At 47.9% G+C, this 15997-nt stretch overlaps 1 protein-coding gene across 7 annotated transcripts in view; it reads left to right on the top strand.

Moving 5' to 3' along the window:
• Window positions 1-14857, top strand: part of NRP2 (neuropilin 2) — an 88563-nt gene extending 73706 nt beyond the window's left edge. For 2 of the 7 annotated variants that reach the window (XM_059475697.1, XM_059475698.1), the window contains exons 16-17: window positions 10738-10806; window positions 11441-14857. In XM_059475697.1, coding sequence (XP_059331680.1) covers window positions 10738-10806; window positions 11441-11745 — 374 coding nt within the window. In that variant the 3' untranslated portion in view covers window positions 11746-14857. Of the gene's footprint in view, window positions 1-466; window positions 3362-10737; window positions 10807-11440 lie in introns of those variants that run through there. The other 5 variants (XM_059475700.1, XM_059475701.1, XR_009418768.1 and 2 more) reach the window with 4 other exon arrangements.
• The last annotated feature ends 1140 nt before the right edge of the window (window positions 14858-15997 follow it).

Raw genomic sequence — 15997 nt, 5'->3', positions numbered from 1 at the left:
GAATGACAAATCCTTCTCCTTGTAATCTCTTTCCCAATCTCCTGTGGTAACTTCCTTGGCCATCTGAGATTATGCTTTACTTCCAATTACGAACATGATGTGTTTTGTCACTGCTTGACAACATCTGCCATGTGGAGACAAAACCAGGTGGCTGATCTGGAGATGGCCAAAATAAAGAAGGGGAAAAAAACATTAATTGATGCCAAAATTAACAGTAATAATAGTCCATATGGAATTTGGATTGCATTCCAGTCAGCCTGATTAATTAAAAGGGAAGGGAAAGGCCCTTGGAAATGTGGGCTCAGCAAATGCCAGGCTGTGCCCTCCCCTAGGAGCACGCCCTGTATCTGGAGGCGGCTGTGGGACCTCGTGTTGCTCCGTGCTGTACTCTTGAAAGCATGTGTGTTTCTTTTTGTGCGTCTGCATGCCTCCCACCTAGAAACCCTGTTCTGTGTCTCCTCCCCAGGGGCAACCCTCCTGCCAGGGACCGAGCCCACAGTGGACACGGTGTCAGTGCAGCCTATCCCAGCCTACTGGTATTACGTTATTGCCGCCGGAGGTGCTGTTGTGGTGCTGGTCTCCGTCGCGCTGGCCCTTGTGCTCCACTACCACCGGTTCCGCTATGCGGCCAAGAAGAGTGATCACTCCATCACCTACAAAACCTCCCACTATGCCAACGGGGCCCCTGTGGCCGTGGAGCCCACTCTAACCATAAAACTAGAGCAAGACCCCAACTTACGCTGCTGAGAGCCGAACAGGAACAAGAAAGCAAACAAAACACAAAACAGACAGACAGACAGAAACTAAGACTTCAAATACGTTGCCTCAGTTTTGCACTTTTTTCCTTACCTAGCATACGTGTGAACTCTTAGATATCTCCATCCCTTCTCCGTCCCCCAACCCTCCCCAGATCTTTTACAAACTCTAAACTAATGCTGCATCTTGGATCGCCAGAAGAGACACACCGCCCCTTCACTTCAAAAGTGAACACTCCCTTTCTGTTACTTTTCAAAGATACTTGGGGTGTCAGGTGGGGGTTTGTTTTGTTTTGTTGTGTTTGTTTGGGGAGTTGTTTTTTTTTGTTGCTGGTCAGCTTCTTTGGGTTCTGGGATTTTTTTCTCCTCCCCGTAGGCAACCTGCAAGGGAACCTGATGGTGAGCCTGGAAGCTTGTGTGTGAGGCTCGTGTGCATGTGCTAAACCTGCGTGTGTGAGTGTGCATGGGACTGTGTGTGTCTGACTGACTGAATGTATATTTAGAAACAGCCCCTTTTTAATTTGCTTGTTGTTGCTTCTACTTGCACAGGGAATGCTTTTATTTTTGTTTTTGTTGTTGTTAATTTTCCCTCCTTCCCACCTCCTCTCTGGAAGGTCTGGGACGTGTTTATGGTGAATGCCCTGATTTGTTTACCTGGGGAAGAGAGCAATGCTTTTTTGTTGCCTTATCTAGCTTTGGCTGGGTTTCTTGTTTGATAGTGTTAATGTCTTGGGTGCAAATTGAGGAAAAGCCAGGCTGGACAGTAGGAATGTCCGCCTCAGGTGGCTAGAAGAATCCAGAGAGGTCCATAGACATTCAAAAAGCAAGAGATCTCTCCATTTTATTCTTTCTGCAGCCAACATGAAAACACAGCCATTGTTTGGAAGCGGGAGGGGAAGCCCTCCTCTTCCCCCACCTGCAAGTGAATCTATTTAAAGTTGCCTTATATCAGAGAAGCTCATAATGAATGTTTTGTTTGTATCTGTTAAAGCCAGCCTTAGGGTAACACGTAGACTTCAGCAGGTCTTAGTGGATGCTAAATACTGTAGTTTCTTGAGAACTGAAGGTTTATTTATTTAATAAGTATCCTCACTTTGGGTGCTGATGGTTTTGCTTTTACACAGGGAAGGGGGAGAAGGCTCCTCCTTGTCTTTCTTCTAGAAATGTTCAAGGGAGAAGTACAGTTCCCTTTTCTGGGTTTGGTTTTTTTCCTTCTGCCTAATCCGTAGCTGCTGAATCATAAAAATTGCCCGTTGACTTTCTAGAATGTCAGTTTTGCGTTTGTTAATGTTCTGCTTCTTAGAGCAGCAGTAACATCTAGCAAGCCAAGCCCAGCCAGTGCACCTGGGGGGCCCAGCAATTGCTGCTGCTTTAACTGGGGAGGCAAGGAGGAGCCTCCACACGCCTCTGACTGTTGAATGGCCCAGTGTATTGTAGTGGAAATGCCTTATATAAATTACTGAATGATGACATGCAAAAGTGGTTTGAATTTTTAACCCTAATCTGTTTGCAGGCAAAAAAAAAGTACCTCCAGTGAGCAAGGTTCTCCGTCTTGTTTGTGTCCATCTGTGATGACTGATCAGATTCCCTCCCCCCTTCTAAACTTGCTAGTGCCCATCCCTCCTTTTCCTATTAATATTGCATAAAATGAATCAAGATGAGCAGCTCTGTTAACTTCCCTGCAGTCTTGAGCTGCCTTTTGGTCTGGGAAAAAAAGTAAAAATACAAACTGTGCTGAAGTGGTATTGGCCCCTGTTGCAGCACAGCCCTATCCCAAGGGGATCTCTGTCAATGGGGGTGTCACTCTATCCCCATCCTTGCCTTAATTTTGTGCAGCCAGTTTCAGTTCCCCATGCTGGTTTCACAGCAGATTTCAGTGGGTTCCTCTCAGCTGCAGCAGCAAGTGGCTGAAGCAAGGAGTGCAGAAAAGCCCAGGGTGATGTGCCATGGTGAGCACATTAGGCGTGGTGGGTGCTCATGGCACCTGGGCCTGGCTCCCACACGGTTTTGGAGAGCAGCAGGGACATGCCTGTCCCACAGGGCCAGAACAGACCCAGGGAGCTCCTGCCACCTGGAAGGCAGTGCCATTGAAAGGTCCCTGGAGAGGGGCTCCAGGGTAAGGGTGCTTTCAGTGTGAGCCTCCTCATCACACAGCACTGGTGTCACAGTGCATCTGGTTTAGGATGTGGATTCCTATCCCCCTTGGTCAGCTGCAAATTAAAACAGATGTGAAATACTGGCATGTGCTTACTTTCAGGTCAGCCCAAGCCATGTCAGCAGGTGATATTGTCCCGTTTCCAAAATCAGCTCAGTCTCCCTAGTTCAGATGATTTCACTTTGACCAGGTTCACCCCCACAGACTTAGCAAGTGTACATTGGTGTGTCAGAGAGGAGAATGTGGCACCCTGTCTTTTAAACCAAAATCACCAAAGACAAAACAGAAGGTCACTTCGAGATTTTTACTTCCAGTTCTCCCCTGCTCCTTGAGCCCTGACATCCCCAGCATTGCCCAGTTGCCTGTGTGTGAAAAATATATTGTGGAAATTTGAAATTCTTTGAAGATGTATTGTGTGGAATGTAATAAAATGATGATATTTTTATACAAATATCTGGGGTTTTTCTTTCTTCTTCTTTCTTTGCTAATGAGAATGCTGTGGGTTGAAGCAAAGCAGAGTTCCAAAACTCTCTGGAGCATCAGGGCTATTCCTTTCAGCCAAGTGGAGCTCCAGTTCCTGCTGCATGCAGACCCAGCTCCCAGCAGCCCAGATGCTGTGGGCTCCCTGCCTCGCTGCACTCAGGATCGGGCCATTAATAGCAGCTTTTAGATCCATTACATTTGTACCAGGCCTTATGGGAGTTTCAGGAGGCTGGACTGACTCTTGGGATTGTTTGGGGATTTCACCAGCGTTGCCTAAGTGCTAAATTGCTCAGTGTGATTATACAGAATTTCTCCAGCTGGGGCCCCTGGAGACAGGACATCCGACTTTGCAGGGCCCCTGGGGCTGGCCTGGCTGCCAGCTCAGCTGAGCCACATGCTCTGTCCCTGAGCTCAGCAAAAAATGGGCAAGCCATTAGCAAAATTAATAATGAAAGCAGCAATGCTTTCCTTTCCTCTTCTGTGCAGTCCCTGTTTCTACGTGTCAGACTGTGCAGGGGACCTGTACACGAGTGTTTGGACAGGTGTAGGTCCCTGCTTTCCCTCCACCTGAGTCCTCCCAACTTGTTACAGGGACCTCTGCTGCAGCAGTTCTGCTTCCCATCTTCCCTATGTGCACCCTTTACCCCTTCAGCAGAGTCAGCAGCATCACATTTCATGTGAAATATATTTTGCTGCAAGTTTGAGAGGTTTTTTTCCTTCCCTCTTTATTTTCCTTCTCTCATATTCTTTACCCTGGCATAAAGCTCAGCTTTGCAATGAAACTTCCTGACTTTACTAGGAATTCAGGCCATCAACAAAAAAATAATTCATATGTGATCCCTCACACTGGCTATTCAAACACAAGCAAAGCTGAGTACCCATGCTGCTTTTTTGGGAGAGGGCTTTTTTTCCCTGTAATTGTACAGCAAAGCAAATTACACTTGTAATTTGCATTTTGTACACTTCAGCGACTGTTCAAGCAAAATTCAAAACAAATATGCACATGTGAAAAACAGGGAGGGAGAGACTGACTGATGGCTTCCCAACAAGGAAGAAAAAAATTCTGTTAAGTAAACAGACGAAAAGGGAGAAATCGTTCAGGATTAATTATTCCGTATGTGCGCCACAGACAGATTGGCCGGAGAGTTGGGTGCTGCTCAGGCTGCAGCACATCCTAGGGAAGAAAGCAGCTAAAATTAGCATGCTTTGTTTAAGGAAATAAATACAGTTTAGTGTGATTTTGATGCAAACTCTTCTGCCAGTAACTTCAGGCATTTAAGTGTCTACTTAAAAAAAAAAGGAAAACTTTTTGGGGGAGCAGTGGGGGCTCTGTTTTTCAGGGGACAGCATTGTGTCCTGTGCATCATAGGAGGCTTTGGGCATGGCTCCCTGGTGGTATGTGCTGTGATGGTGTCAATCTTTTTATCTTATCTCTGCAGTTGGTGTTGTGCTGAAGGAGCAGAAGGGGGTGCATGAGCGCTCTCTGTAAGCACTGGGGCACAGCCAGTGCCTAAGGGGGATGTGAGAGAGGGAGCACTGACCTGGCAAAGCAAAGGGTGCCGTGGGAAAGGCGGTGCTGTGCCTTGGCAATGTCAGCGTGCCTGAGACGGCTGATCGGGCAGGAGCATGCTGCAGAGCTCAGTCACCAGCCACACAGTCGGGGCAGGCACCTGCAGGATGGCACGTGGCACAGGGACCCCAGAGCTGCTTGTCCCCAGGCTGTGGGGGTGAGGTTGGCTTTTCCTGGCCTGGTGGAAACGCCTCTGCTGCCACGTGCAAGGGAACAAGGTAGAAACCAGGCTGTATGTGGGGCTGTGTTTGGATTTTTGTCCCTCTAGAAACCCTGTGAAAACCTGCTGACTTTACCAGGGCCAGCCCCCACTTAGCCCGTGTCAGGGGCAGAGTGGGGCGTGCAGACAGCAGGCGAGGCCCCGAGGCGAGCTTGGACAGCCGCTTGGCTTTCCGCCACAGCTCCTCCATCAGAGGCTTTGGCGGCTCTCAGCAGAGACTGCAGGCGTGACTGCCAGTTTGAGGCAGCCACTGCACTGTAAAAACAAACAGCAACAACGGGCAGGGTGATAAACATACCAGGATGCCACAGGGCTGCCAGCTTCTCCCCCAGCTCCCTGGCAGCAGGGCCCAGTGCCGCCCTTCGCCGAGGAGATGCTTGGTTTGGGGTAGTGCAGAGCGCAGAACCTGCATGGCAGCTCCTTACTTGGGCTCTCCAGAGCTGAGAGGGGGAGAGGGAGAGGATTACACTGTGTAATGCCACAGTCACACCATACACACACGCAACCACCACTGTTTCCTTGGCCCCGTGCTGCTGCTGAGGAGAGGTGCAAAAGCAGGGCTGGAGAAGGGGTCAGGCTGCAACGGGGGATGTGTCTGCTGCAGGGAGGGTTGGCAGGGTACTCATTTTGGGTGCGTGCAGCAGGGCCAGGTGCCACAAACGGAGGGGCAGCACCAGGGCTGGAAATAGCTGCCTGCTCATGGGCCACCTCCACACCAAACACCCAACCTGGCTCCATGTCTCCAAGTGCTTTTGGTGGGGGGTCTTCAGCTGCCCAGCCATATTTTCCCACCTTATCTTCATATGGGAAGCTCAAGGATTGCAAGAGGTCATCCATGCCCCCTAGTTTGACAATGATTTTGTGGTGGTCTGAGGTGTGCACAGTTGGCCATCACCAGAGCAGCCCCAAGGCAATCTGAGAATAAGGTCCAGCAGTTCCTGCACTGCAGAGGGAGACCAGGCCAGGGAGTGGCAGCTTGTTTGCTTTCTTTAATGCTCAACTGTAGCCAAAGCACTGTTTTAATTTGAAATTTGGCAGGGATTTATCCCTTTTGTAAACTAAAGTAGTCCTGTGTTTCTGGAGGAGTGGGAAAGAGAGAAGTGAGGTGGATTTTCAGCTGGAAATAGAGCAGTGGGGGATTCAGAGGGAGTGTTTCTTCTTGGAGCCCGTGCTGCTGCTGCTGTGAGCAGTGCCCCTCCATGTGCCGCGGGTGGGAGGTGCCACCCCCAGCCCGGGGCTCCCAGCCAGAGGAGCAGCGCTGCGCCGCGCCAAGCAGAGCGGTGTCAAGGCGAGGCCACGGCGGCTGCTCCGCCATGTCAAAACAAAGTGATGTGTGTTGGAGTCACACTACTGCTGTGGAGAGAAAAGGACTGGGAATGAGCAAAGAGAGAAAAGCAAGGATGAGAGCAGAGCCGGGGCTCTGTCTCGTTATGCCAAGACTGGGAAATGTCAATTTCTGACCCTGTTTTCCTAGCTTTGGCTGTATTTCATGTTTCAGACCCTCACGGGCACTTGTTTGGCAGCAGAGCAACAGTGTACCTTCTACGCTCCCTTCACTGGGCAGGACAGCACTGGCCAAGAGGGATGTTGTAGCAGCCCAAGAGAGGGGTGAGCATGTAGCTGGCTGCCCTCGAGTCCTTTCCACAGTGGGGAAACAACCATGTGCTGCTTATTTCCCCAAAACCAGCAATTTGTTTTTCTTCCTCCTACACACTCTGCTTTTTCTGTCCCAGCAGGCACAGCCACAGATATTACTGGGAATGAAAGACTGTAAGGAGCAGAGCACATAAAGCACCCATCGCCTGGTGCACAGCTTTCAGCCCCAGAGCTTGTGGACCCCTGCAGAAAGTGGGGAGCAGGAGCACAGGGATGGTGGGAATGCATCCTGGGTGCTCTCCAGGCCAGGCTATCCTGTGCCAGAGTGGCTCTAGGCCGGCAATAAAAAGAGCTGGAAATTACTGCAAGTTTGATATATTGTTTGGGAAAGGCACTCCTGCTGAGAGGCTCATTTTGTTCAGCCAGAAAGACTCCAAGAGACACCACAGATAATCTGCAAATGCCTGTGTGTAGAGAGAGATGCCAGGTGATAGAGCTCTGCCCCAGGGTGATTGAGCTCCCCTCAGAGACCTGGTAGGAGGCAGCACCTGGTGCCTGGACATAAACCAGACAAAGTCAGGCTGGAAAGAAACAGCAATTTTTTTCTTGACAGTTGTCATTTGCCTTGGAAGAATGTGTCCAGGTTCCAGCAATCAGGGCTGGGTGTTCTCTCCAAAGCAATAGTTCTTGGCTTGGTGTGGGGGTCTGTGCCAGAGGTGGGGGTGCTGCTGGTAAGGCCATGCAGGAAGGGTGGCATTGAGCACCGTGGTGGTGAGACAGCTGAGCTCAGCTCTGGAGAGGTGGGCTGCCTTGGGCAGGTTTGGAGAGCTTTCCTGCAAGGGGCATGAGTGTGTCTGTGTGGGACACCAGAGAGCCTTGTCTGCTCTCCTGCCCCTCTCCTCCACCCTGGCACAATCCCTCCCACCCCTGCTACTATTTTCAAACAGATGTACACTGAAACTCTTTAATCTCTGGAAATACAAATTCTCTCCTGCTCTCCCTCCATGTGAGTTCATACAAACATGGTATTAAATCAGCCCTTGTCTGATTAGAATTTTATCTTTCTTTTTCCAGGTCCCATAAATTAGCCTTTTAGCTGGCAGTGCTCTCAGATCCAACAGATAACAGCCTTTCTTGGCATCTGGCTGTTTCCAAAATCATTGCTAATATCATCTTTTGGCCAGGACTGGCTAGGTGCTCACAGCTATCATTTGGCACACGGGCTTTAAAAATGGCCTTTCACTCAGGAGAAATCATTCCTCATATTTAATTACAGTTTCCCCTTAACTTTCTTGTCTACCTTTCTCCAGAATACTTTTTGCCTTTTAAAATGCAAGGTAAGCTGTGTCTGAAATCTGCCCTTTAAGGAAGCAGCTTTCCACAACACAGAGTGATGTATGTTTCTCCCATTCTGCCCACCAGCTTGCAGGGCTTTTCTGGGGACCACTTTCTAAGGGAGTTGCCTTCTGTGGCCTGCTCCACTTGTGAATGTATTGCTGGGACTTGTCCCAAAGGAGCCTAACTGATGACAAACAGCAGGCTAGATTCTGTGACAGGCTAGATTCTAACTCATCTCCACCAGGAACTGAACTGAGACCACCAGCTTCAATTCCCACAGACACCCACACAGCCTGAGCTGATTCAGTTAATGACTCGAGAAGCCCTAGTATGGAAAAAGAAACGTTGAATTGCATTTTTCCAAAGCTTTCCGGAGGGTGTAGAGCCCTGCATGATAACATACAATCAAATAGCAATGAAATGGCATGTGGGGAACAGAAAAGTGAGGGCCTGAGGAGGAAGGAAAATAGGCAAGTAGGAAGATATCATTTAAGCAGGACTTAAGAGTTGTATTAGCATGGGGAATTGAGCAAATCACTAGAAGAGTAAACAGATTCTAGGCTGGGCTTTTTGTATAAATGTTCTCTCTTTTCAAGTTTTCCCAGTGCTCCTTCCTTTCAGGCTGGAAGAACTGGTGTTCTTTTGAAAGTGTTGATTAACCAATACTTTTTTATTTCTGGCTTTTTCCTCAAGGCTACCCTGGGAAATTACAAAAGGATCAAATTGCTAACTTGTTCTCACACAAAATTTAGAGCAGCTACAATATGGAATGTCAAATGACTTCCAAGAGCCTTTCTCCACACATGGACTCCTCGGGCAGACTGTCATCTAATTTTGACCTCTGCTCATACAGTTTTGAGCAACATACAGTTTCTGTAGGGTTGTGTGGGTGACATGGATGGCAAATCTCACTGCTTGTCTTCCAATGGGTGACTAGCAGCTCAGACATCTCCACGTGTGAAATGCTTTGCAAGTTATTTTTCCACTTGTTTGGATCTAAATGTTTGCAAGAGGCCCTCAGGCAGTTCTCCCAGCCCTAAGATGTTGCCATCTGGGCCTGTCAGTTCGAGAACTGTTGAGAAATCATGTGACCTCACCGCTAAAGTGAGGATTTACAGAAGGCAGTGTGCACCTGTGTTTCTCCGGCAAGGTACCAGCAGCCTTGAGTCAGCTTAACTGACTCACTCGATGCAGAGCTCGTCGGCAGGAGGGACGGGCGTTGGGCTCTGAGCCTTCCTGTTGCCAGGTTCACTTGCAAATTCAAAGAAATCCCTTCATCCTCTGGGTGCAGATACAATTCTGCCTGAGGAATGAGAAGGTGTCATTATTCCAGCAGAGGTCAGGTGGTGTTGGGGCAGCGTGGATTTCAGCAGAGACCCACTCTAGAAGCGAACCTTGAAATGTCCCTGGCATGCATTGCCTGACACAGTTGTCTGGGATAGCAAAATAGTGTATTTGACAATTCAGGAGGCCTTTTCAAGTCTTAAACATCCATGCAAATATGCAGAAATGTTCTTTTATAAGGTTTTGAATAATTTCTTTGCATGTGGCTTTTTAGGTACAAGTTACAGTCTTTAATTTTGGTTGTTTGTAAGTAACCTCTTTAAACTCTTCTTGCCATTTTGGGACAAGGCATAAAGTAATCTTGGTTCCAATCACAACTACTTCCAAGGTGTGACTTCTATCGCTTTCTAGTCCCTGATTTTTTGCATTCCTGATCACTTCAAGACACCTTCTCAGTTGAGTACCCCAAGTTACAGTCAGCTTTGAAAACTCTTCACAGATTGAAATGAAAAGACATTTTCTTTTGGAAAAGTGGAAAAGAGCCATGGTAACTGTACGCAGAGAAAATGATAGGAAGACTGCACAGGAAAATAACTTACTTCTGCTCAGATTATAATATGTGCATTTGGTTTCTAGTCCTTGGTCTGTGCTAAACAATAGAAAGAGATGTCACCACTAAAAGGAATTTGGATCAGGGAAATGTTAACATAAGGGCCTAGATATGGCCATTTGCCTCTCTCTCCATTTCAATCAGCTTTTGTATTAAAACATATGATGAAGACACATAAATTCCTCAAATTACTGTGACTTTAACTGAAACCCAAAGAGGAACTGGGTCATTGAAGGTCTATATCCAGTCAGACATATGGGAAAATATGAAAAGTAGAGTGTGTGCTAAATGGATCCAGCATTAGGGGCAAGTAATGACAGGCACTAAGATCCTACTCAAAGGTGTAAGGGTAATACCCATGAGCATGTTAATAGTGAATTATGGCCATTATTCACCACTGGAGACACCAATGACAATATTTTAGTGCTATTCAAGGTGTCTGATTTCTTTGCTTTTTGCTCACTCTCTTTTCTTCTTAAAAGCTGGTGATCTGGTGGTTATGAAATGTGACATAGTGTGAAGATCCTCTTCTCTCAAGTGTGCAAGAGTCTTCATTGACTTTGGCCAAGGGAAGATAATGAGTTCCTCCTCCTTTCACAAGGAAGAGCCTTGTAATAGTTTAACAATTACTTTCTTCTGGCTGGTCTCACAGTCCAGCTACCAGTGACAATGATGCTGCCAGAAGGCCTCTTTTAACAAACAGTGCTTCCCATTTTGTTGTTCTAGTGAATTTCCCGAGAATGGAGGATGACTTCCCAAGCTCTGAGCAAGACTTTGAAGACAACGACGATCTAGGTTGGTATGCAAATGGACATGGACATTGTCCATACACACGTGGACAATTCAGCTGTGACAGCTTGTATTTCAGTATCAAATGCTCAGATTACTCACAAATCTCAACTTTAGTGCTGTTAGGAGCTAGAAAACACACTTGAGAACAAACATTGAAGTGATGGCTTAGCATTCAAAGGCATTGGTTTTCTTTTGCTGTTTTCCAACAGCCAGCAACCTTGCGAAGTCAATGTATTGTATTTGTGTTAGGACAAGTGAAACTGATCTTTTAAGCATTAATTGCTGCTTGCATGACATTTTGACTTGTAAATGAAGAAAATTAAGTCTGAGACCTGTGACAGATTGATTCCATAGTTTTGAACCTAGTGGCACTGGAAGGGCCAGAGTTTTGGTGGGTTAGAATGCTTGCACACTATGTCAATAGTCTGATGTCTAAAAGTGAATCAGGGTGCCTAACTTTCTTGGCAGTTTGGTGCTTCACATGATTTCTAGACCTGGGTTAGTGAATCCTGCTGAGATAGTCCCCTATATATACTTTAATTCTTGTAAAGCCGTCACAACTCCAAGTAAGAAATGTGAAAAGGTGAGGGGGGAGTAAAAAGTGATCCCTGGATAATAAGTGCCCGTTCCACTGCAGATTACTTTGGATCGGATAGGAACGACACACTGTTCTCTACTAACTCTCCAGGAACCGGGAAGCTGGACAAAGAGAAAAGCTGGCTATACACCCTGGATCCCATCCTGGTGACCATCATAGCCATGAGCTCCCTGGGTGTCCTCCTTGGGGCCATCTGCGCGGGTCTGCTGCTCTACTGCACGTGCTCGTACGCCGGGCTGTCCTCGCGGAGCTCCACCACGCTGGAGAACTACAACTTCGAACTGTACGACGGCATCAAGCACAAGGTGAAGATGAACCACCAGAAGTGCTGCTCGGAGGCCTGATGGGTGCCTGGGGATCACCCTTGGCATTGTGCCCGGTGAGGTGGGCTGGCAGGGGGGTACTTTTTTGCTGTTTTCTATGGGAACTGAATGCCATAACAGGGAATGAGGGGAGCAGGAGTGAGGAGAGGCACTGCTCCTGCCACCAGCTCTTGCTGCCGGGTCACACTCCACCAGGACCGAGTGGCTTTCCTGCAAACCAGACTGTGCCAGGCGAGGGGGACTGAGCCCTTTGTTTGTTGGTTCATCTTCATTTTCTGCTGATGTGAATGGCTGGGATGTGGTAAGGGAGCCTGGTTTACCTTTTGGATGTGAGAAACTAAATGTTGATTGTTATTTCCCACCTCCTTTCTCTGGTAAGTTGCTGAGAAGGCTGAGGGATTTCTTTAGAAATAACACACACACACACACACGGAGCCCCTGTCCATTTTAGTCTCCGTCCAGATATCATTGTAGGGATTTGTGCACTTCACACTAAGAACAGGAAGCTGCAGTTTGCGGTCCTGAAAATGGAAGCGTGTTGTTACCTTCAACTTTCCTTCTCCTGGTAGCAGGGGAAAGGTGGGATACTGGCTTTACTGTCAACAGTAACAACAGCACTTTCTGAAATCATTAAGGAAGAAAATAGTAGGGAAACCCTATGTGTAGAAGCACCTCTTTGAGAAAAGCTGAAGAGCCTTAAAGTGATTTGTGAATAAGAGCCATTTATTAAATCCATATCTTTGATTGCAACAGCAGAGGCCTTCATCAGGAAGGCCTTTATTTGAATCTCCCACCCCTCTTGAGCCTGCCATTTAATTTTTGCTATAATGAGAAAATTGCAGCAAAGGAAAGATAGAGCCTGTCGGGTTGGTGGTGCTTAGGCAATGGCTTTGGGAAGGGGGCTTCACTTGGGGTTTGACTTAAGGTACAGTGCTGAGGCCTCTCCAAAGTGCCAGGAAGGGAAAATGAACAGGGAAGGAGGCTGGAGCCATGCCCACAGCCCTGGGGAGCCTGGCCATGGTGCCCACTGGCACCCCCTCACCCTCCTGATGCTCTCCTTGTCCCTGGAGCTGGGCGGTGTGAGCTGGTGCCACCAGCACTGCTGGACCAAACAGCTGCCACCACATCCCCTTTGGAGCACAGCTGTGCTGCTCCTGATCAGTAGCAAAACCCCCAAGTTCTATCTGTGAGCCGTTTGTTTTTTTTACTTTGAACAAGTGCCTTAGAAGTATTTTTCCTCCAGCTGATGATCAGTGCTGTAGCAAATAGCAAGTGAGGCCTTCATCCTTCCCCACAGAATGCTCTTCTTCACCACTCTCTGCTGGTTAGAGCCCAGCAGAAATCTGGTCCTTCTACTTTCAAATGGTCTGGCTACATCGTGTGGCGGCTGGTACCTCTCCACTTACCACTGTGCTGTGGGACAGGAGTGTTATGAAAATAACTGAATAGAGAAAAAAAGAGTTGAAATGCTGAACCCCAAAGCAATGCCTTCATTTCCAGTTCAGTACAGGTGGATCACCTCTATCAGCTTGCACATAGATAAATTAGAAACCTTTCTGTCATACTGGGTATGCTTTTCCAGGGGCTCTTTGGTAATACCTGGCATGTCCTGGTTTTTACATTTTACCTGGCAAGTAGTTTGGGGTGGGGATGGCATCATTTTCCTCGCCAACTGCTATTGACAAAGATGTGATGTGCTGTGAAGCTCAGTTTGCCCAGGCTCACAAACACATCGTGCAGGAGCCCAGGTGTTTGGGGACACGAGCAACATCTGGAGAGGAGATGAGCATGGACACATGGGCAGTGCCACAGCTGCTCCTTGGCACTGTGGGAATAGGAACATTTGACTGCTGTTTCATGAAGAGCTCCCTCAGACAATAAGATTTTAGGGAAAAAACCCCTTCTCTGCTGTGAGAAAGGTGCACATGTGCTGGGGGAGCAGAGAGAGCAGCTGCGTCACCAGCACCTCCACGCTCGGTGTACACACGCAGAGATGTGCACACAAAGCCTCCATTTCTCTAATTCACACTGTGCACCCGACAAAAACAGCAGTAAATGTGTCTCTGATTCTCCTTTCCCTTTGGCCTTTTTCACAGACAAATTCCACAGGGGTGTTATTTTACTGTACAAAAGAAACAGAGGCAGTGAGAGGAAATGTACCAGACCATTTCAAAGCTGGATTGCTGCTGCTCAATGATTTCATTCCCTTCAAATCACCAGAGAGGGGAAGGATGAATGGAAAAGGACCATACAGTAGAAAAGCCAACTTAGGCAAACAATAGGTGAAAATATATAATTAAAAAGGTGATGTTATGGTGTCTAGTAGGCGTACAGAGAGAAGAGTTCATATATAGATATATTCAGAAATAGTGTGTTTGCACACGCACGTGAATTCTCTGTATGTATCGTGTATGTGACTTATTCCGTGGGACTGACTCGTGTTAATGTATCTCTTGATCTGGGGCAGGGGAGTACTGCTGACCTTGGCACTAAGGTGGCACAGGCCCAGCCCGTGTGTCCCGCTGGCCCCTGGCAGCTGGGGCAGGGCCCACGTGTGAGCTCGCCAGGCGAGAGAAGGCCGATCATGCTGCACAGCCAATACCTCACTTACCTCTGCCGGGTGCTTTACTGTTCTATGGAAAACTGTGTTTGATTGTAACTTCAACAGGGAGGGGGGGAAAGGTCATTGGTGCATTCAATTCATTGCATCCTCCTCTGCAAATAGATTAGGTTTGCTGATTGCAATTCCCTCTGTGAACTTCAGAAAAGGAAAAGAAAATCGGCATTAATGCCTTTGCTTAAATGGGCTGTTGCCTCCACGCACTTCCCATGGCAGGACATGTTGCTAATGGGAGGGCTGTAGTTCTGGGTGACTTCATTTTGTGGGAAGGTGCTGGAGGTGAGCATGGGAATTAAACCATTAAGAAATTATATGCAGAAATGGAAATTCTCTAAGGTTTGCAGTTCAAGGTATTTGACCATTTACTGGCTGAGCCAGGACTTACGGACTTAAAGAGCTTTTACTGTGATTCTTCGGTGTAACAAACAAAACAAAACAAAAAATAAAACTGTGTTTATATGATTTGTATAAAAACCTTTTAAAATTACTATTTAATAAACATTATGGTAGAGATTATGTTTCAGTGGCTTTTTTATTCATGAAAGAGCAGCAACAAGGAAACCAAACTGAAGAGGGCTGTGGGTAGCAGAAGCCCCAGCAGAATGAGGTGCAACTTGAGGCACGCAGGGCCATGCCCACTGCTCTCCTTTGCTGTGCACAGCTTGTCCCTTTGGATTACCCCAGGCTGAGTGGCACACCAAGGTGACATGCGGTTTTAACACAGATCCAGTGCACACACACAGCATCTCCTATCAGAGCTGGGGATGGCTGGAAGCTGCTCTGGCCCAAAAGCAGCATCTGAGAGCAAACCCCAAAGTGGATGCAGGTCCTTTCCTGTCACCCTGTACCATGGCCTAATGCTGCCAGTGATCCCAGAGAGGATCACTCTCACCAGTGCAGTTTTAGGCTAAAATTCATTTAGAAAAAATATTTAGAACTAAAGTGCACTGGTAGGGGCCAGCCTGTCACAGTTTATCCATCTCAGGGTACAGGTGCTGGTATCCCAGCGTGTCCCTGTCCTGATTCTATGAACCTGCCAAAGTGGGCAGTGACTGGGATGGGGTGGTGTTCTGCAGTTCAGCCCTGTTCATCACAAAGACAGTGGGGACTCCTGGCAAACCCCAGTGCCAAGCCTGGCTCCACATACTTGTCTTCTCCACCCTCCCTCTGCTCTGTCACACTGCCCTGGTGGCAGCCCAGGCCAGGGGAACCTCGTGTCTCAACTTGTCTCACAGGGGTCCTGGTACCCTGTAGCAGGCAGCCAGGAGCCACTGCAGGGCTGCAGAAAATAGAAGCTGTGGGGCTGCACCTACAGCTTGGAAACTCTTGTTTATTTATGGGTACCCTGACAAATGAGAGCCAATCCATCAAGCTCTGAGCACCTTGAGAGCAAATGAAATTTTGCTGCCATCTCAAAGACGGTGACCCCCTCCCAAAGCGTTTGTGTTAAAGAGGGTCTTTAAGCGATGAAGGGTGGCTGGCAGCTTAGATGAAGATGACAGTGTAGCTGTAACCTTGACAGCTCTCCTCTCACCTAGGAATAAAGAACTGATGTGCAGATTGATACCTGGGGGAGAGGCTGTCAGGGAGCAGGACGGAGACGGCAGATAAGCGACTCAATCAGTGTCAGAGCTGTCCTGCCGTAACACCGCC

Source organism: Ammospiza nelsoni, chromosome 7 (assembly GCF_027579445.1).
Source record: "Ammospiza nelsoni isolate bAmmNel1 chromosome 7, bAmmNel1.pri, whole genome shotgun sequence".
Taxonomy (NCBI): Eukaryota; Metazoa; Chordata; class Aves; order Passeriformes; family Passerellidae; genus Ammospiza; species Ammospiza nelsoni.
The sequence above is the reverse complement of the archived record's forward strand: the minus strand, read 5'-3'. Positions and strand labels throughout refer to the sequence as shown.